At 38.9% G+C, this 22,320-nt stretch overlaps 1 protein-coding gene across 1 annotated transcript; it reads left to right on the plus strand.

Moving 5' to 3' along the window:
- The first annotated feature begins 19,312 nt into the window (after positions 1–19,312).
- Positions 19,313–21,556, plus strand: LOC126604705 (uncharacterized). Its single transcript, XM_050271998.1, has 3 exons — positions 19,313–19,597; positions 20,016–20,503; positions 20,830–21,556. Exons 1-3 carry the CDS (start codon positions 19,445–19,447, stop codon positions 21,275–21,277), a joined length of 1,089 nt encoding a protein of 362 aa, XP_050127955.1. The 5' UTR covers positions 19,313–19,444; the 3' UTR covers positions 21,278–21,556.
- Positions 21,557–22,320: the final 764 nt, after the last annotated feature.

Genomic DNA, 22,320 nt, shown 5'->3' on the forward strand with positions numbered 1-22,320 from the left:
ACAAATTGTAACTTACCAACCAAACAAAATCAGCAATTAAATAAAAAGATATATACAAAAATAATTAACCAAGAGTTGTAATCTGAGAAAAATAAAACAAAAACGAAAATTAAATATTTTTTTTTTTTAGATATGTATAAACAGCAATAACGAATTGAAAATCTGATTAGTAGGAATTATTTTAAATAATCCCCGGCAACGGCGCCATTTTCTTGATAGGATTTTTACTACTCATGTGAACGGGCTTAAATCTCCTATTTTACTTGCAAGAATCACAAGGTTATTGTAGTATAAACGGATTTTGCAAGGTCATCTCCACAGGGATTATTAAATAATTCTAACTAATCAGATTCCATTTAATTATTGTAAATTAGAAATTGAAGTGATTGATTTTATAACCTAATTAAAATAAAAACGAAATTAATGAATTAAAATAAACAATCTGCAATATTAGAGCTAGAGAGAAAAGAAAACAATTTTGAGAGAATAAAATTAAGAAAGCACTAGGGTTCCACCATCACCTAGCAATCCTATGAATTTTTACCCATTACTTATGATCCATACATGCTACTTTGAAGGTTAGATTTTCCTAATTCATATTCTACTTGGAACCTCCAACATAGAACGTATATCTAACATGCAACCCGTCCGGACGTTCGGATCAAATCTAAACATGAAAGACTTATTATGCTTTATGAAAATCCTTTGAAAAACCATGCAATCCTTAAGACGTGATATTCATCTTAAGAGAAATTACAATTATTAATCACAAGAAGCCAGCGTCAATTTCAGGGAACCTTCCGACCAAAATTGCATCAAATTACTTTTCTAAAGATCCTAATGGTGATCAGGCATTACGACAATTAGATAGTTTTTATCTCGGTGATTAACAATTCAAAGTACGCATGCAATCGATCATAAGCAATTAAATAAAAATCACATATTCTTACTAAGGCTCAAGGCTTCGCCCTAGCAAAAGAATTAGTTCCGCATATTCATAATTGAAATCATAGAAATATCTATTAAAAAAAGGATTGAAAACACCTTCAAGTAGAAAATCTTCAAAACCCTAGCACTTCTCTGTCTCCAAAATTGCATAAAAGAAAGTGTTCTCTAAAACTGTAGACGGCCAAGCAATATATTTGCTAAGCCTCCACACAAACCCTAGCAAACTAAAATTAATAAAAACCCTAAATAAAAATAGCAAAATTCATCTAAAATCTGAACAACCACGTTTTGGCCCATAAGCTGCTCCAAAACTGGCCCAATATAGCTGGATTTAATGTTTGGAATATTCTGAACACTTTTCCAGAAGGCCACGAACCCATCCGAGGTCATCTTGGGCTCCAAAAACGTCATTTAAGCCCAAAAACGTCATTTTCCAGCACTGTGCACTGCTTCTTTATTTCATCGCCAGAAAATAACCGCTTGGTGAAAAAATCCCAAATTTTGATACGATCAAGCTAAGTGACTCACGAACGTCCTCCAATTGGAATTACTCCAAAATTCGTCCATTTGGTCCTGTTTTGCTCCAGAGGAAGTCGAAAATCCTATATTGAAAATACAATTCAAAGTATCAAAATTCTTCCAATATATTAACCAAAATATACTAAGATTAGGGTAAAATATATAATATAAAATCTACTCATCAATATGATTCGGGAGTCTTTGGCCAAAGCATATGAATATGACTTAGGAAATTTGTTCCAAATCATATTCAATCGAATCATATAGAGAAGTATCACATTGGATAGTAGACATGAAACAAACTATCACTCAAACAATGTGATTAAGAGTATTGTATTAGAGAAGGACCGTATTCCATTGTAGTTGTAACTGGATAAGTTCTCCAACAACTTCTACTTAGCTTGGGTAACCATGATATGTTGCTAGGTGTCACTCATGGTTTGTGGAAGCCTTGAAGATTAGCCAACACTAATCAAAGGGAGAATTGAAATGTTGTTTCAATTCACAATCGATCGTTAAGAGTAACAATCGCCCACTGCCTCGCTAATTGGAACCTAATGGATCGTACACCGAGTAAGGGTGAAAGTGAAGAAATATAAATGAGATGGATAAGCAATTAAATGGTTTAATTGAGAATGGTCAAGATTAATTAATTAGTTAATTAATTTTACGAAAGGTTCGTATTGGGCTTTTAAGTTGGTTTTGGGCTTCGGGGCTCAAAAGCGTTTTGGTCTACAAGGCCCATTATGTTTAAGTTGTATGACAACTAAAACAAAATGGGCAATTAGCCCAATAACAAAGGTAAGGCCGGCCATAAGGGAGAGGGTAGCAAACTTGGATTAATTACAAGTTTGCCACTCACTTGAAATGAAGTATAAAATCAACTTTATAGCTTTATTTCTCATTAGGGTTTCTCTTGGTGAAATGAGGTGAAACACTTTCTCTCATTTTCTCTAAAGAGGCCGGCCACTTAGAGGGGAATTAGCTAGCAATCTTTTCTTCTCTAAGTCATCCATTTCATCTTCACACTTCATCCTTGGTGTGGAGACTTAGAGACATCAAGCTTTTGATGTTTTTGGAGAACTAATCCTCAAATCCTCAAAGAAGCAAAGGAGCACTAGAAGGAGGAAAATCACAAGGAAGATCCAAGGAGTAAGGAGGTGACTCGAAGGCCCTCCACTTGGGTGAATCCCTTGTGTAAACAAGGATGAGCTTCAAGGGTAAAGAAACTCTAAATCTTTCCTTCTCTTTAATATTGTTAAAGAGTTTATTGGTTCACCATATACTAGGCTTTGAAAGTCATGGGTTTTATGAATTGTTTTTTGAATGCATGCCTACTTTAAAGTGTTAATTGTTTGCATATGTATTCAAATGTTCTTACATGTTCTTAGCTAGGACAAATTTTTCCTTCACGGGGGCAATCCCTTAAAATGTGCTCAATTGTTTCCTCCTCCCCATCACAGAAGAAACATGAAGTCTCCATATTGCTTTCCACAAGAACTTAACTCCCCCATCCAAAACCGATCCACCTTTCTCACCCCCGTTGACATCACCATGAATTCAAGCCAAGTGATAGGCACCTTTAGATTAATATTTCCCGTTGGCCTCCGCGTGCCAAATTAACATATATTCTCCATCTGAAACAAACTCAAGGGAATTTGCTTAATCAACTCAGCTTTGTCCTCACAAAATAAATTATCAATAGCCTCCAAATTCCACGTTAAAGCCTCCCTGCACCGTGGCTGACTGATCAAAGCCCTCTGGTATGGGGCTTATTGTTAGACGAAGTCAGCGTGAAGATCTTATCACCGCAACTTGAGAAGTTTGGATCAGTTCAAACTCTTTATTTTTTCAACCATTCCTAGTTTATAGGACTTGTTTTTTGAATGACTGTTGTAAGCTAAAGTTGTGCATGTAATCTTGTTTGTTTTCTGTTTGTAATTTTGATTTTGAAGCGAAAATTACTTAACATACAAATTAAACCCTCTTGTATCAATTGTAGTAAAGAATGTAAGTAGGGATCGTTCTGGACCGGGGATTAGGAGGGCTTCCTAATAACCTCTAAACTGACTTTAAAACATAAAATTAAGTTTAAAACACCAAACTAGACTCAAAAGATGTAATACAAACTAAAAAGACTCAAAACTAGTTTAAAAGACTCAAAACAGCTTACAACAATGAATTAGACTCTAAACTGACTCTAGGGATGGTTTTGGACGAAATTAGGTTCTAACTTGACTCAAGACACTTAAAAACACAAATCAAAACAGATTTTGACTAATAAAACACTTTAAAGTAAAGTGGGATTTGATTTTGACGAATTTGAAAACAAAACAAATAGATTGTAAACTAAAACAGATTTTGGACGAATTTGGGTAAACTATGGATGATGGGCTAGCTAGAGGGTTCTTCTCCACACATGACACACTTGCACATAAACCAATTTTCTGTTGTTCTTTCGATAAATCATGCAACTCAACACCCCAGGTTAATTAAGTCCGCTTAAATTAACCTTCAAGTTCTCCTTAAGTTATTGAATTGGATGGGAAAGCACATACAACAATTCAAGCATTCTTCAAAAGTCCTTTCGTGAACAGCACAATAAAGATACAATCAAATATCATTAAGCATTATGAAAACTATAAGTTTTGACGAGTCATTCGTTACTATGATGAGCATGAAACTCCTGCCAAGAATTCATTTAACGCGATCATTTATAAGCGACCTCCACTACTTGTGAATATAAGTTTGTAACTATTAGGTGAAACTCCCTTATACTCTAGCATCATATTCATGCATGCAAACTAAGTGTGCACTCTTAATAAACATACACGAATAAGTTATCAATCAAGCAGTTAAACAAATTGAATTCACAACTTATGAAATCACAACTGAAGGTAATCAATTCATATTGCAAGTATGTTCATGGCTTTGAATTCCCCCCTAGCTAAGGGGGGTTTAGTTCCTCATACTAACAAAGCAAAGATAAACAAATTTAGACATTGAAAACAGAAGAATGAAAACACCTAAAAACGCTCCAACAATCCAACTTGAATGGCAAGCACGTCCAAGGGTCCTCCTTCTTCTCTTTGATGCGGCACAAGGTGTGGTTTGATGGATGCATATGGATATATGGAAGGGAATGGCTGAATGTGTTTAGGTTGGATGGAGGTCACGGCAAGGAAAGGGAAATGAAGGTGCATGGAATTGTGTTTTTGTTGTGGGAATGTGTAGATTGGTTAAGAAGAAAAGACTCTGCCTTGCGGGAGAATGTGTCTTCCTCCCTTCTCCCTAAACTGTCCCCCCTGGATGTGTCTTTGGATGGATATATTTATAGGCTAGGGAGAGGATGTAGTGGGTGGTGGTAATGAGTGGATGTAATGGTAGGTGAATGTGTTGGGTGGTTGAAATGAGTGGATGTAGTGGTAGGTGAATGTGTTGTTGGGTGGTTGTAATGAGTGGATGTGTTGGGTGAAATGAGTGGATGTAGTGGTAGGTGAATGTGTTGGGTGGTTGTAATGAGTGGATGTGTTGGGTGAAATGAGTGTGCTAAAATGGTTATTTATAGGGAGAGGATGATGCACAAACTTCAAATTTCGTCCATTCCTTTTGCTCCAAGCATATGCTATCCATTCCATGCCCAAAAATGCTCCAAAATTCACTTCTTTGCCACATTAACCCTTTGGACCTACAAACACACGAAAATAGCTTAAAATACTAAAATAACTACGAACTAACAACATAAATGCCAAGAAACAAGCTAACTAAGTCGCATAAATATGTTCCTATCAGATTTTCAAAAGTTCCTTGTATCTAGGGTTTTCAAACCCATGCTGTAATCGTGAAGTTGTTATAAATACATGCATCCCATTATTGGTTGGGTATGCAATTGAAGTGAAACACTGAGTTAATAAGTTTTACACTTATAACCTTGAAAAATTGCTTTCGAGGATCCAATTATGGCACCAAATTTTAATTTTTGTACCGTCTCCCACTCGCCACGGAGCACCCATGCGAATAATCTTACGGGCCTCCGCAATTCCTCGCCAACAATAAGATGCATTAGATTTAACCGGAGCCAAAAGGAAATCGGTGTTAGGATATACTTAGCTTTGAAAATTCGAGAGACAAGAGACGTGGGTTGATGAATTAACCTCCAACCTTGCTTAGCTAATAAAGCCAAATTGAAAGCATGTAAATCCTTAAACCCCAGCCCCCCCTTCACTTTTCCGCTTACACAAAGTCTTCCATCGCAGCCAATGGATTCTACGTCTTCCCTGCTCTCTACCCCACCAAAACCGTGCTACAATTGATTTAGATCATCGCACAAAGTCTTAGGTAGAAGAAAAGATTGGATAGGGTAAAGTGGAACCGCTTGAGTAACGGTTTTAATAAGAATTTCCTTCCGCGCTGCTTAAAAGGCTTCCCTTCCAATCATTTAATTTTTTACACAAACGATCTTTTATGTAAGCAAAAGTTTCTTTCTTCGATCTTCTGATAAGCACCGGTAGGCCAAGATACCTATCATGAAATGGCACCCTAGCCATACCCAAATAATCCGCAAGAAGTTGACCATCATTCTCGGTAAGATTTCCGCTAAATGCCACACAACTTTTTGCATAATTGATGGCTTGACCCAACACCTCTTCATAGCATTGTAATAAGGAGTTCACATTTAAACATTCTTGGATGGTGCCTCGAGCAAAAATAAAACTATGGTCTGCAAATAGTAAGTAATTGGTTTAGGCGCCAATTTGCAAACATTCACACCTTTTAACAAACCTTGCCGCTCCCATTCATCAAATAGGCATGATAATCCTTCCGCTCAAAGCACGAAAATAAGAACAAAGACAACGGATCACCTTGACGGATACCATGTTTTGGATGAATATAACCCACTGGCTCTCCATTCAATTTAAACGAGTAAGTAACCGTTGGAACACACATCATTATCAACAGAATCCATTGCTCTGCAAACCCCATTCGTCTCATAATTTGTTCAAGGAAACTCCACTCTATTCTATCATAAGCTTTGCTAATATCCAATTTCGACGCCATAATTACATTCTATCCCGAAGATTTTTTATGCATATAATGGGCAATTTCCAAAGCTACCAAACTATTATCGGATATGAGTCTCCACATCATTATTGAATTTAAATGATTTACATATAAATATATTTTCACTTTAAACTTGAAAACATATGATTTCTAAATATATTCTTTTAGTATTTTTCATATATTTTATTTTTGATTTGTACCAATATTCTTTTTAGTTTTAATTAGTATTCATATTTTTTTTTTTTTTTTTTACAAATTTAGTCTCCCTATAATTACTCTATAACAAAATCACTAAAAAATGAGTAATGCTACACTTACCACACATTTGTATCATCTCTTTAATAGAGAATGAGACTCACATGTTTGTATTATCTCTTTAATAGAGGTAGGACCCACCAACACATGTGGGTTCTATCTCTATTAGAAAGATGATACAAATATGTGGTAAGAGTAGCATTTTTGCTATAAAACCAAAAACCAAAAATGCTATTCTTACCACATATTTATACCCATTTGTACTACCTCTCTAATAGAGATGAAACCCACATGTGTTGTTGGACAATGCCTTTAATTGAGAGATAGTACAAATAATGGTACAAATATATAATAAGTATAAAAATACCACGTTTGGATAAAAGTTTAAAAAGAAAGTTTGTCTCCCATTTCTCCATCTTCCTCACGAGGAAGCATCTGCAAAACTGAAGCAGTCATATATTCCGCCGCTAGGGTCGGCCCAGTCCCAATGTTGGTTGGGTGACTGTTCGGGGCCCAAAAAAATTGGGGGAACCAAAATTTTTAAGCTGGTGTATGCATATTTGTTTTCATAAGAGTATATACTTTTTTAAAATGACAAAAAAAAAAAAAAAAACTAGAACTAGTGGTTTTTGTTGTTTGACATTAATGAGGAGGCCTTCGGTTCAAAACACCATGTGTTTCTATTTACTTTCCAATTTTTACAGATTTCTTTTCATAAGAGTATAATTTATAGAATTTGGCCAAATGATTCAAAAGTTTGACTATAAGTGGTGGTTTATGTTGTTTAAAATTAACAAGGAGGTCCTAGGTTCAAAACACTATATGTGTTTTTTTACTTCCCAACTTTTACGAATTTCTTTCCACAAGAGTTTAAACTTGTTTGTACCATACTTGACCAATCCCGAAACTACTGAGCATTGGTCAACGTTATACCGTCAAGAACCCAAAAGAGTTTCCCTCCAACCAGGAGGCCAATCACAGCGCGACACGTGTCGACATCAGAAGCCAATCATAGCACTACACGTGTCAACATCAGAAGCCAATCACAACACGACACCTGTCAATGTCAAAATGAAACTAGAAACTCTCTTATATAAATAGAGATCATTCTCTCACAATATTTCCTAATGTCATTTGTACTAAATCATTCACTAGTACTCACTAAAGGAGAGCTTGAACCTATGTACTTGTGTAAACCCTTCACAATTAATGAGAATTCCTCTACTCCGTGGATGTAGCCAATCTGGGTGAACCATGTACATCTTGTGTTTACTTCCCTATCTATATCCATTTACATACTTATCCACACCAGTGACCGGAGCAATCTAGCGAAGGTCACAAACTTAACACTTTCTGTTGTACCAAAGTCCTCACCGATTTTGTGCATCAACATTTGGCGCTGTCTGTGGGAACGACACTTATTCCCACTCTCTTCAGCTTTGTCAAGTAGGTTTCCACCATTCGTACATCCCTCTCCAACATGGGGAGCGAAGGAAGCCACAACACACAGAATGACACCCCTCTTGCACCTAGTGCGAAGCAACGAAAGAAGGAAAGAAATAGGATTGCTCTTCAAGCTAAAGTCAATGAGCTAGAAGCTCAGAACAACAAGATAGCAATGAAGAATGAGGTCCTCCATGAGCAGTATGAGAAGCTCTTTGAGACGCTCCACGAAACTAGGAGTACTCAAACATGCGAGCTCTTGACCCCTATGGACATCAATCATCACCTGGGTGCCCCCCAACACGGAAGGTCACCTTCCTTCGACATGGGTATCCCTGATGAAGAGCGAGCTAATCATCAAAATATTGATCAACATGAGACTTCTCTCAACCCAGCTGCTTCGACCCGAAACAGGAGAAGTGGAGGAAGACACCTCATTACAGAAGGGTTGGAAGGATCGAAAGCCGTTTATCGTGACTGCCGAGACTTCCTAAAGCAACATTTAGAGAATCCCCTCCACATATTCTCGAAGATCAATGACCCAAGGGTTTCTGAAAGACTCGGTCCCCTCTCACGACCCAGGCCATCTGCTATTCTAGGGAAAGAACGACAGGTCCCATAGGAACATAAAGGTACAGGGGACTCTGAGGTATTCCGACAGACTCGCCCTAGAAGTCAATACGGCGAGTCCAAGGAAAAATCACACATCCTTGCTCAAACTTTCCTACTTCCAAGAGGCAATGAAGACTTACGAAAGAAAATTCCAGTGGTACATGACTCCACTCAAGACCCCCTTATCCTATAGCTCCTTAAGGAAGTAAACAAGTTGAAGGCCGAACGTCAGGCCGAGATACCTGGTTGGAACCAACCCATGCCTGGCCCTCTCACAAGGAGGATCCTCGACACCCCCCTTCAAGGGAAGACAAAACAAAAGATTGGTATACAACTCTATACTGGAAGGGAGGACCCAATTGAACACCTTAACCTTTTTGAGTCCACCATAGCATATCGAATGCACATCGACGAAGAGCGATGTCTTCTCTTCCCCTCCACCCTTTCTGGCGGAGCTCTAAACTGGTATTGCAATCTTCCACCTGAGATAGTAGACTCATTTAAGGAACTGAGGAAACTGTTTGTCTCTCAACACATCTTCCATACCAATCGCTTACATTCTTCAGATGACTTGTACACTATTCACCAGAAACCAAACGAGTCATTACGTATGTATGCTGGCCGCTTCAGCCATGAGTATTCCCGTTGTGCCGAGGTAGACGACAAGACTACCCTCAAAGCCTTCACGGCAGGCCTACATGATTGTTTCTTCAAGTACATAATCAATGCCAACACTTGGAAGACTTACTCTAAGGTGATGGCACAGGCTTACAACCATGCCTCTGCTGAGGCAAGGACATATCAAAGGAAACCCCCCCACAGCCACCCCTTATTAGCAAGTAGGGAGTGGAAGCCAGATCCAACTAAATGAGAAGATCTCGACCTTCCAAATGGTAGCGGTGTCTCCCCCTGCCTTACTTAATACTTTGCCAAGTCAACAGACATATCAATCTTAGGGCAAAATGAAAGATTTCCATCCTCACCAGTCTCATTTTAGTAAAAGGAGTAAGGGACACTATCGCGATAACCAAAGGTATCGCCATGATAATCCCCGACCCCAGGCAATCAACACAATGGGTCAAGCACGTGTTAGGACAGCCCCTACCCCGAGGTATGAGGCATACACACCTTTGAACGCCACATGTGTGGCCATTTACCCCAGCATAGCACACTTGATACCGAAGCCAAAGCCAATGCCTCCAGATTACAAGCCCACGAAGAACACGGGCACGTTTTGCTGCTACCACGAGCATAATGGCCATGACGGCGAGAAGTGTATCACCCTTCGTGATCATATTGAAGCTTTGGCACGTGAAGGAAAAATTGATCAATTCCTCATTCACCCTCCAAGGGGTAATCGTAACCAACGCCAGGTGAATGTGATATATTCCATAAGTGGTGGCACACCCATATCTAAATCTTCTAACAGGGCCATGAAAAATAGTGAACGAGCTTTAAGGTCTGGCCACCAAGTGTTTCACGTGGAAGATATCAGGGGAGGTACATATCAAAAGCCTAACTGGGATCCAATATGTTTCTACCCTGAGGAAGAAAGAGGTATCATCTACCCTCACAACGATCCACTGATTGTGGAAGCTCACATAGCCAACTTTGAAGTACGACGAATCCTGGAAGACACAAGGGCTTCGGTCAATATCATGTTTGCTGAAGCTTTCAGGGCACTTAATGTAGCTGAACATTTGCTCGATCGCTCGATTTCCCCTCTGATAAGCTTCTCCGGTGAGATCGTACAACCTTTGGGGATCATACACTTACCTTTCACCATTGGTATAGGCCCTTACACAGCTACCATTACCACTAACTTCTTGGTGGTTGATTGCCCAATGGCATACAATGTCATCTTCGGACGCACATGCATCAATGATCTCAACGCCATGGTATCCACACATATGTTCTTGATGAAATTTCCAACCCCCTATGGCAATGGTTACATCAGAGGAGATCAACTTAGTGCACGATCATGTTACAACACTTCGGTCAAGCAACAACACCTGCCTGTGCCCAAGGAAACTCTTTCTATGCATGACCAAGTTATAAAGACCAGCCCAGACGAAGCCAACTTGGATCTTCACGGTGGCAACAGTCAACCCAACGATCCTCAAGATGACTCTATCACCCAACAAGCACAACCCGCTGAAGAGTTGGAGAAGGTCTCTATCTCAAAAGACTATCCGGATCGCATAGTGAAGATTGGCACCACCTTGTTACCACCCATTCGCTTGGCATTGATCTCTTTTTTGCAAGAGAACACTGAGATCTTCGCCTGGTCATACGAGGACATGCCAAGCATCTTTCCCGATGGCATCTGTTTCAAAAATTTCCCACTGTAACAATGCAAACACTAAAACTCGTAGAAAGCTTCACACAATCTTGATCAAGACAGTGTGAAGCAAAACCAATTTATGGTGCCAACAATAACTTCATCAATGGAGGGTAACCATAATTCTCAAAAGCTTCACACACTCTTGATCAAGACAGTGTGAAGCAAAACCAATTTATGGTGCCAACAAGAGCTTCATCAAAGGTGTTCAACCACAATTCTCAAAAGCTTCACACACTCTTAATCAAGACAGTGTGAAGCAAAACCAATTTATGGTGCCAACAAGAGCTTCATCAATGAAGGGCAACCACAATTATCAAAAGGTTCACACACTCTTGATCAAGACAGTGTGAAGCAAAACCAATTTATGGTGCCAACAAAAGCTTCATCAATGGAGGGCAACCACAATTCTCAAAAGCTTCACACACTCTTGATCAAGATAGTGTGAGGCAAAACCAATTTATGGTGCCAACAAAAGCTTCATCAATGGAGGGCAACCACAATTCTCAAAAGCTTCACACACTCTTGATTAAGACAGTGTGAAGCAAAACCAATTTACGGTGCCAACAAAAGCTTCATCAATGGAGGGCAACTACAATTCTCAAACCTTCGAAACAAATTCAAGACTGTTTGAAGAAAATTCAATTTATATGGTTCATCCAAACCTTTGACTACTACAAGGTGTGGCTTGCATCACAATTTCTTGCTCAACGGTGTGGAAGAAAAATTTGTATATGTTGTCTCTCCCACATTTTCAAATTTCTAGTTTCCCAAAAAAAAAAAAAAAAAAAAAGGGAAATTCAACAAAGCTTCATCAATGGAGGACAACTACAAATTCTCAAAAGCTTCACACTATCTTGATCAAGATAGTGTGAAGCAAAATCAATTCATAGTACTCAACAAAAGCTTCACCCATAAAAGCTTCACCAACAAAAGCTTCAACTCCAAAACTTCACCAACAAAAGCTTCATCAATGGAGGACAACTACAAATTCTCAAAAGCTTCACACTATCTTGATCAAGATAGTGTGAAGCAAATCAATTCATGGTACCCAACAAAAGCTTCAACTCCAAAGCTTCACCTACAAAGCTTCAACTCCAAAGCTTCACCTACAAAAGCTTCAACACAAAAGCTTCACCCACAAAAGCTTCAACACAAAAGCTTCAACTCCAAAGCTTCACATACAAAAGTTTGACCCACAAAAGCTTGACCTACAAAAGCTTGACCCACAAAAGCTTCACCTTCAAAATCTTGACCCACAAAAGCTTGACCCACAAAAGTTTGACCCACAAAAGCTTCACCCACAAAAGCTTCACAAAAGCTTCACCCACAAAAGCTTCACCCATAAAAGCTTCACCCACAAAAACTTAACCCACAAAAGCTTCACCCACAAAAACTTAACCCACAAAAGCTTCACCTACAAAAACTTGACCCACAAAAGCTTCACCTACAAAAGCTTGACCCACAAAAGTTTCACCTACAAAGCTTCAACACAAAAGCTTCACCTACAAGAGCTTCACACTATCTTAATCAAGATAGTGTGAAGCAAAATCAATTCATGGTGCCCAACAAACCTTCAACCTCAAAGCTTCACCTACAAAGCTTCAACACCAAAGCTTCACCTATAAAGCTTTAAAATATATATATATTTTTTCAGAAATTCAAAAATTCAAAAATTCGAAAATTCGATAAAAAAATCGAAAAAAAAAATTTCAAAAAAAAACAATTTGCCTAGGCCTCCTCTTCTTTGGGCCCAACAACTTTCATAAGAAATATATATGAAGAAGGAGTTTTGGGTTACCACTTAACAAGGAAATGCCTTATCGTCAACTCCCTCGACCGGAGACTTGGGGACTCCTACCATATGCTACTGCACCTTGATACTCGGAAGTCTCATGACCACTCAATGACTTAGATTTTTCAAGTCTCCAAACGAGAAGTTTTCCACACTCGGGAAATTAAGGGAGCACTACCTCAACCTACATGCTTCACTCACAAAGCTTCAACATACAAGCTTCAACAAAAGGAAAAATTTAAAGAACTTAGTGAAGAAGGCCTTGGTGTATTTAACACAATACGTTGAAATGAAGCAAAGTTGTTTATTGATATCTTTGATAAGTTACAAATATGTACATATACATGAATCAAAATAAACAAATAAGAGGGAGCCTTCACAAAGGTTGCTCAGAAGAAGTCTTAGCAGTCGGCAGAGCCCCAGAAAGAGGAGGCATCAGAGGGTGATTATTCGAAGCCTCAGTACTAGGCAGAACCCCAGAAGGAGGAGGCACCGAAGGTTGATCATTTGGAGCTTCATTACGCGGTACAGCCCCAGAAGACGAAGGCAATAAATGCCTTTGGAACAAACCCACAAACCTCTAATGATCAAGTAAAATCTGACCATCAGATTTCTGTAGCTGGTCGAGCTTCCTCTTCATGTTTGTAGCATAGTCATGTGCGAGCCTGTGCAACTGTTTATTCTCATGCTTGAGCCCTATGATCTCCTGTTTGAGACTTATCACTTTAGTCGCCAATGATTCAACTTGGCGGGTTCGAGCAAATAGGCGTTGGGCCATATTAGACACATAACCTGCACACTGAACATTGAGAGCTAGAGAATCCTTAACAGCCAACTCATCAGACCGTTTGGAAAGTAGTCTGTTATCTTTGGGAGTGAGAAGGTTCCTGGCCACCACCACAGCGGTCATATCATTCTTCATCATAGAGTCCCCAACGGTAAGATGACCAATAGGGGATAAGAAGGATGGGCGCCATATGTTGTCTTGAGAAGGCATGGTTGCCTCTTCACCAAAGTTTAAGTCAAAACGACGGTCGGATGGGCCAGACATTCTCAGAAATGATGAAAGAGAAATGAGGTGCAATAAATCTCTGAAGTAAGGGGAAAATTCCTACAAGAAATAACTCTCTGAATGTACTTCTTATCAAAGAAAGGCCAACAGGGCCGTTGGTTCAAAAATCGAAGAGACACCACTCTCCGAATTTCGAAGAGGCACCACTTTCCACACGCAACATCAGCTCATCGGGTACCATAGATAACTTTGCCAAAGATCTCTGATTAGACACATAAATTTTGAAGGTCCAACTACCCTACTATTACCCACAAGGGTAAAGGAACAGCACCATTGCTTAATAACTAAAAAGTTCTAATGTGTGTCAACCTCCGTGCTCCGTGGCAAGGCAGACTGGCAAAAATGCCTAACCTTTACTCACATTCGAGAAAACACTCCCAACACGATTGCTTGCTCAAAAATCGAAGAGGCACCACTCTCCGAATCTCGAGAGCCAGACTCCCAATAGGATTACTTTCTCAAAAATCAAAGAGACATTGCTCTCCGAATCTCAAGAGTCAGACTCCCAACATGATTGTTTTCTCAAAAATCAAAGAGGCACCATTCTCTAAATCTTGAGAGCCAGATCCCGACAGGATTTCTTGTTCGAAAATCGAAGAGGCACCGCTCTCCGAACTTCGAGAGCCAGATTTCCTTGGATAAAGCTTGTCTGCAATCTTCACACGCAACATCAGCTTTCCAGATACCACATACCACTTTTTCAAAGCGTTCTGACAAAGTTAAAACATGTGAAGCTTGCAGCTCCCACTACATTGCTATGACCAAGAAGGGTAAAGGAATAGCATTATTATTTGCTCAAAAATCGAAGAGGCACCGCCCTCCGAATCTTGAAAGCCAGACTTCCAACAGGATTACTTTCTCAAAAATCGAAGAGGCACCGCTCTTCAAATCTCAACAGCCAGACTCCTAACAGGATTGCTTTCTAAAAAATCGAAGAGGCACCGTTCTCCAAATCTCGAGAGCCAGATCCTCGACAGGATTGCTTGTTTGAAAATCGAAGAGGCATCGTTCTTTGAACGTCGAGAGCCAGATTTCCTTGGATAAAGCTTGTCTGCAATCTTCACACGCAACATCAGCTTTCCAGATACCACATACCACTTTTTCAAAGTGCTCTGACAAAGTTAAAACACGTGAGGCTTGCAACTCTCACTACATTGCTACGACCAAGAAGGGTAAAAGAATAACATTACTACTTGTTGTTAGGGAGACTCCCATATATGTCGACCTCCATCCTCCACGGACAGGCAGACCTGCTAAAATGCTCAACCCTTCCTCATATCTGAGAGGGCACTCCCAACGAAGCCTCTCGAAATACTCAGCTTTCTCCTCCCCCCCCAATAATACCTATGCAAACAAGCCACACCAGAGCAAGAGTATCTCATATCATCAGGGTCAAAAGCAAAAGTATCCCATATCATGCTTTTTCCTTATCTTTTCCTTTGCCCTTGTTCTTACCTGCAAGACAAGGAGAAAGAGAACAATCAGTCAGCACTTGGAATCAAGCTTCCAGTCAGGAACTGACTGCCTGGAACCCCTTGCCTAATTACTTACCTGGCATTGCTCTCGAGTACTCATCTTCAACATCTTATGCTTCCAAAGAAGATACCACATTTGCCTGAGGAATAGATAGGGCAAGCGAGAAGGATATAAGGAAGCATATGGAGACAAGCGTAATAGAACACATGCCAATACATCCACTACTTTGTCAACAGCAAAAGTATCCTATATCATCAGGGTCGAAAATACTCTAGATTTGATGGACTTGTTTTAACCTTCAAATTCTTGAGTCGGCCTTATACTCTGGAGGAAACCAGAAAACCCTCCAGCCCAGTTCAAGAATAAGCCTATGGAAAGTTACTTCTTCAAAAGAAAAAGTATCCCATATCATCTCTTTTTCATTTGCTTCTCCTTATCCTTGTTGCTGTTTACGACACAAGGAGAAAGAGAACAATCAACTGGAAGCCGAAGTCGAACCTCCGATCCAGGTTGCTTGCTTGGAAGTCTTATTGCCTACCTTGTCTGTTACCTCCTTCGGCAAATCTCCTAGCTCGGCGACTTGGGGGACTCCTACTATAGGGTTTGTATCGCACTTGACCAAGCCCGAAACTACAAGTAAGCTTCAAGTTAAATTGATACATTACCTTGTGCATCTTCATTGGTTAAAGATACCACCCCTGGATGGAGGAAAAGTACTTCCAGAAAAGATGCCACATCTACATATGAGACAGATAAGGCAAGTGAAAATGATACCACACTTCGGTACTTAGAAGCTTCGTGATTACTCAATGGCTTGGATCTTGCAAGTCCCCAACTGAGGAGCTTCCCTCACTCGGGAACTTAGGGGAGTACTGTTTGAACCATACTTGACCAATCCCGAAACTACTGAGCACCGGTCAACTTTATACCATCAAGGACCCAGAAGAGTTTCCCTCCAACCAGGAGGCCAATCACAGCGCGACACGTGTCGACATCAAAAGCCAATCATAGCGCGACACGTGTTGACATCAGAAGCCAATCACAACACGACACGTGTCAATGTCAGAATGAAACTAGAAACTCTCTTATATAAATAGAGATCATTCTCTCATAATATTTCCTAATGTCATTTGTACTAAATCATTCACTAGTACTCACTAAAGGAGAGCTTGAACCTATGTACTTGTGTAAACCCTTCACAATTAATGAGAATTCCTCTACTCCGTGGACGTAGCCAATCTGGGTGAACCACGTACATCTTGTGTTTGCTTCCCTGTCTATATCCATTTACATACTTATCCACACCAGTGACCGGAGCAATCTAGCGAAGGTCACAAACTTAACACTTTTTGTTGTACCAAAGTCCTCACCGATTTTGTGCATCAACAAAACTCATGAAATTTGTCTAAATGATCAAGAGGTTTAATCAAAAGTAATGATTTTTGTTGTTTAAAATTAACTTTTACAAATTTCTTTCCACAAGAGTTTAAATTCATGAAATTTGTCTAAATGATCAAGAGGTTTAATCAGAAGTAATGATTTTTGTTGTTTAAAATTAACAAGAGGTCATGAGTTTGAAATGCTATGTGCATGTTTATTCTTTTCAATGTTTATGAAATTTTTAATTTCTTTTTAATTACTAGTTAGTAGCTATGTGGGTTGCAGTTTTTCAACATTCGTTCCAATTCAAGTCTAACATTCAACAAAGAGTAATGCGTAGACCAAATTTGCAAATCATATGACGTGTCACCAATAGATTTAATTTAGTATTCATTCATTGCTTATACTTATCAACTAAAGACTCGAAAACATCATTATTTTTTTAGTCCCATATTGACAAGGTTAATAAATAAGAAAAAACACATGACGATTAGTATAAAAACACTTTAAAAGTTCAGATAGAAGGAAAACAAAACTCATCATCTATATGTTGGCATGAGTCAACAATAATTAAATTGGAATGTAATTGTGTATCCTAGTTTGGGTATAACTTTCATTTTTAATGTCTCTATTATTCCTTGTAGTACAAGGATTGAGGATGTATATATATATATATATGTGTGTGTGTGTGTGTGTGTGTTGCTACCTATAGGGAAAGAATATTAGAAATCCTATAATTAACTTTATCTTGGTATCAGAGCCAGGGAGGGGTCCGTACTGCCATGTGATAGGTGGGTTCCCTTGGCCCCGTGCGATGATGGTTGGTCCCTTGACCACGCATGTAGGATAAGTCCCCTTGGCTCTCGTGGTTGTCGATGTGTGGATCTCTCACGTGTGACCCACTAATTGGGTCCCACATGAGGGGCGTATTAAAATATCCCACATCAACCGTATCTCTGAGAAATAAAGAGTTTAAATATCCTAACCCCACTCCAACTAATACCAAGACCTTTTGTGATAAAACCATACACCTAATGAATTGTGCAAGTGATAATTATCAAGTTGGGGACAATATCGGTGTTGTTGAAAGAGGCCTTCAGACCTTCTCTTTGATAATTCTACACTATCTACTTGTAAGCCCATGGTCTTTGGTTCCCTTCTCTTGATACAAAATAAATTAATTTTTTTTGTGTTTCTACATTATTGAGTTTGAAGTTTTTTTAAGCATAATTTTATCGAAAATCTCATAACCGGCCCTTCCCACATCTGACCGCTACCTAGGTTCTTCGGTGTTCCTTGAAATCTCGGTTGGGCTATATAGCCCATACGAGCCAGCCCTGGATACTCTCTTGTCGCCCCCGAACACATTTTCTGCTGCTTTTCTTATATTCATTCTTGCTTCGTTTGTGTAGAACCTCATATCAACAGCTAAAGATGTCTTAAATGATGTTTTAAGATAAGGAAAATTAAATTTTATATGTAATGAGCCAAAATCCCTTTTGTTGTTTTGTACTTAGTTCTTATAATACAAACTGCATGATATAAGTAGAGGCTCAAAATTCATATAATCATTTTTCACTAAATCTAAGATATCATCCAAATGATAGAGACGACTATAACAAATAAAATACAACAAAATGGAGATGTAAAAAGATAATATTATTTAATTCATTTTACATACTATTTAAGTTATTTAAATACATACAATTATTTACATGAACATTAGGAAGAAACTTAACGGAAAATGATCATCGTTGGATCCTGTTTCTGTGGATCTGGGGGATCCCGTGATCATAGACGTTCATTGTACATCATGCGGTCAGAAATCATTTGAAATTTAAAATTAAATATAAATAGTACTTAACAAAAATTGACCGTACTATGTACGATGACCGACAATGATCACGGGATCCTCCGGATCCCTAGGAAAAGGATCGGGGGAGGATCTTTTTCCAAACTTAACCACCTTTTAAAGCAGTTTAATTAGTAAAAAAACCTGTTTTTCTGACACCTGTATAGAATATATATTTGGATAATTTGTTCCTCTCTAAAACAGCTGTTGAGTAAGTTTTTACATTCTCTCATGCTCAATTACTTTTGGAGGCTACTACCATTTTAATGCCTCTGATATTATCTGTAAGGGTTGACTAGAATTCATCTTAACCCTGGAAGGCCATGCATATATATATAACAATAAAAGTAAGAATGAATTATCTGTCTTCTCCTAAAAAATTCTTCTCTACAACCAATTTATGCAACTGGTGTCTCACGATAAGTCGTTGAGTTGACTAGCACGTGAGGATTTTTTATGAGATGCGAGACACTGGATACATATATTACTGTTGTAGGGAAATAATTTCTGTTCCAATTTATTAACTGAATGAGCTAATTATCAACGAAAGGCCTTATAAAACGCTGCTAGCTTTATAATTGGCAAAACACGCATTCTTGTGGATATAGCCAATCTGTTAATCTCTCTTTTGTTAACTTTGTTCTTCTTCTTCTTCTTCTTTCGATCTGTGCAAGGTGCGTAAATTTACCCATGCGCCCTATTACCCCCTCCATTCGGAACCTCTATAGATCTGCCTATAGATCCATTGTCAAGAAATGGCGACACGCGAAAAAGAAATCATCTTCACCTCCAGAAGAGGAAGCCAAAGTCGACCAATTTCGAGACAATGATGTGATTTTTGAGGTAAATATATATTGTCAGATTGCCAATTTCATGATCCTTCAATATATACATACGTAGTCCAAATTACAATCTTAAAACTAACATGAGAGCAATATTTGTATCGTATACAAAATGATCAAAAATTCTAAAGAAGAACCGTAGTAGAAGTGCCTTAAAAATTTTTATTTTTTATTTTTTTTTAATATTTAACCAAGATATTTATTTGCTGATTCATGCGTTTATCTAATTTTGATGCATGCATACAGATTAACGATAACCTTTGTAATCAATATGCTTAATTATTCATATTATTCTTCATAATTAACGATATACATAACCTAGCTAGTTTTCATGTGTTTATCTAATTGCAGGCATGCATATAGATTAACTGATTTTATACGTAGTACTGATCATACATGTATAATATATATATATACAGGAAGTGGATGAGGATACAAGACAGGTACAAAAGAAAACCATGCATGGATTTCATAGCTTTAGATGCATCAGCCTGCAAAGAATGCGACGCCATGGTCCATCAAGCCCTAGAGGTCTCAAAAGCGTGGACAGCATCTTTAACGTGTCTTCTCCTCGTTTCTCAAAGAGCTCAAGCCGAAAGAGTCGCACCCCTTCACCCTCCCTCAAGAAAACTAAGAGCCGGAAAAGCTGGCCCGATTCTGTGGCGCCCTCTCTGGCGACCCCTACCACGCCAGGGTGTACCACTAAAAGCGCTGACTGCACGCCCGCCCATCCCTTTCTCTCAAAAAGTGAAAGCCGGAAGAGCCCCACCCCCATCATGTTTTCTAACTCATCTGGGATGTTGAAACCCCCCGCCATCGAGAAGCAGCTTGACTGCACCTTAGAGGAGTTGTGCTTTGGATGCCAGAAGAAGATGAAGGTCACAAGGGCTATCGTTAAAGACACCGGGTTGGTTACCGCCTTTCCTTGATTTACTATAAAATTATTCTTGTCACATTGCTAACCGCATCTCTTTTTCATATACTTTACGTATATATGTGACTTAATGATTCAAAATGAGTTTCATATCTGTGAAACATATTATGATTAGTACGAACCATATTGTTGATTGCATCTCTTATGAAGGTGAAACCCTAAGAAAAAAATTGATCAACAATGTGATTAGTAAATGTGGTACAGAAGTTACTCCGAAAACCAAAAATCATTTGCTCAAAATATATGTGTATAATGGTATGTTTTCATATTAGTTTGTTGTAATTTCTTCTTCATGGCAGGCAATTGGCTCAAGAAGATGAATTGGTAACAATACAAGTGGAGCCAGGATGGAAGAAAGGAACAAAGATTACATTTCAAGGATTAGGAAATGAGAGACTAGGTGCATACCCAGCAGATATAATCTTTTTGATTTCTGAAAAACGACACCCTTTGTTCAGAAGAGAAGGAGATGACTTGGAATTGGCACTAGAGATTCCATTGGTGGAGGCTCTCACTGGCTGCATCATCTCCATCCCTCTTCTGGGTGGAGACCAGATGAAGTTGACGATCGACGACATCATATATCCTGGCTATGAAAAGATCATATCTGGCCAAGGCATGGCAGACTCTAAAGATGAAGGAAAGAGAGGAAACTTGAAGGTCACGTTTCTGGTTGAGTTTCCGATCGCCCTCACCGACGGGCAACGGTCGGATGTTCTAACCATTTTAGAGGATTCTGATTTATAATCAGTAATTGTGTCATTTTCCCCTCTTCATTGCTTTCTGTAAACAGTGTGTAGTACAATCTCATGGTACAGATAGAATCCAATGCTTCATTTGTATAATATAGGTAGAAGCTTTTGTGAGACAGTCATTACCCAAAACAGATTAGATCGATTGGGTCATGCATTTTCCATGGCTTAACCTGGTGTTTATATATTGAAGAATTTAGCGCAGAGCTGGGCATAACCAAGCCAATTAGAGCATTATGTGTTGATTTATGTATTGTAGTGAAGTGTTTGTATATTATGCAGAGAGAAAACAAAGGAGGAAGATGATGATTTCATACAGATTCAGAGAATTAAAGTATTGAGATTGCGTTACCAGAGACGAACCCTAGATGCGTATATTTATACCACGACGAGAGAGACATTTTAGGATAGAATCCTCGTTCTAAGTCAAGAGAATCCTAGAGGATATCTAGAAGTAGATATTGCACCCTCTTAGGAGTTATGATTACTTGCGGCACACGTCAATTCCTAGATTTAAGGAACTCTAAGACTTATGAGGAATCTAATTGTGTCCATATTTGGATCAAATCTCATGTCTTGCGGAACAAGCATGGTCATCCAGCAGAGTCACTAGAACTTCAGCCTATTGCCCTAAAACAAGGTGACGGTAGCGCTACTGCCCTATCTAATCCAGCATCATTCAAAGTTGGTGATTCCATGACTAGACTTCTGAGGTATCGATATTTAGATCAACATTACTCTAGCCCTAGAAAATCATGGTCCCACAATTGGCCCTAACTATGCATTGGAAAGGCAACTTGTTCCCCTTGAGGATGAATAGTTATCCAAAGACCATGCCTTTTGGAATAAGCTGGAATATGTACTGATTAGTCTTTTTTCTTCATTTAGTGATCCGACTCTTTGAGGTATAGTGGAGACATTTCAGAATCTGACGTGTGGCCTCAAATGTAGTGCCATAAAGATCATAATGATTATGCGTATCGTGTAGGCACACTTTGCGAAAGGAGGCCATTCATTTCTTCGAGCAACTTCAATCTT

Source organism: Malus sylvestris, chromosome 15 (assembly GCF_916048215.2).
Source record: "Malus sylvestris chromosome 15, drMalSylv7.2, whole genome shotgun sequence".
In the NCBI taxonomy this organism is placed as follows: Eukaryota; Viridiplantae; Streptophyta; class Magnoliopsida; order Rosales; family Rosaceae; genus Malus; species Malus sylvestris.

What these genes read in the sequence shown, in the direction of transcription:
- LOC126604705 (XM_050271998.1), top strand. Translation starts at nt 19,445, where the DNA reads ATGCGCCCTATTACCCCCTCCATTCGGAACCTCTATAGATCTGCCTAT. An exon ending in ACAATGATGTGATTTTTGAG is followed by an intron (nt 19,598 to 20,015) that starts GTAAATATATAT and finishes ATATATATACAG; the next exon opens with GAAGTGGATGAGGATACAAG. An exon ending in GCTATCGTTAAAGACACCGG is followed by an intron (nt 20,504 to 20,829) that starts GTTGGTTACCGC and finishes TCTTCATGGCAG; the next exon opens with GCAATTGGCTCAAGAAGATG.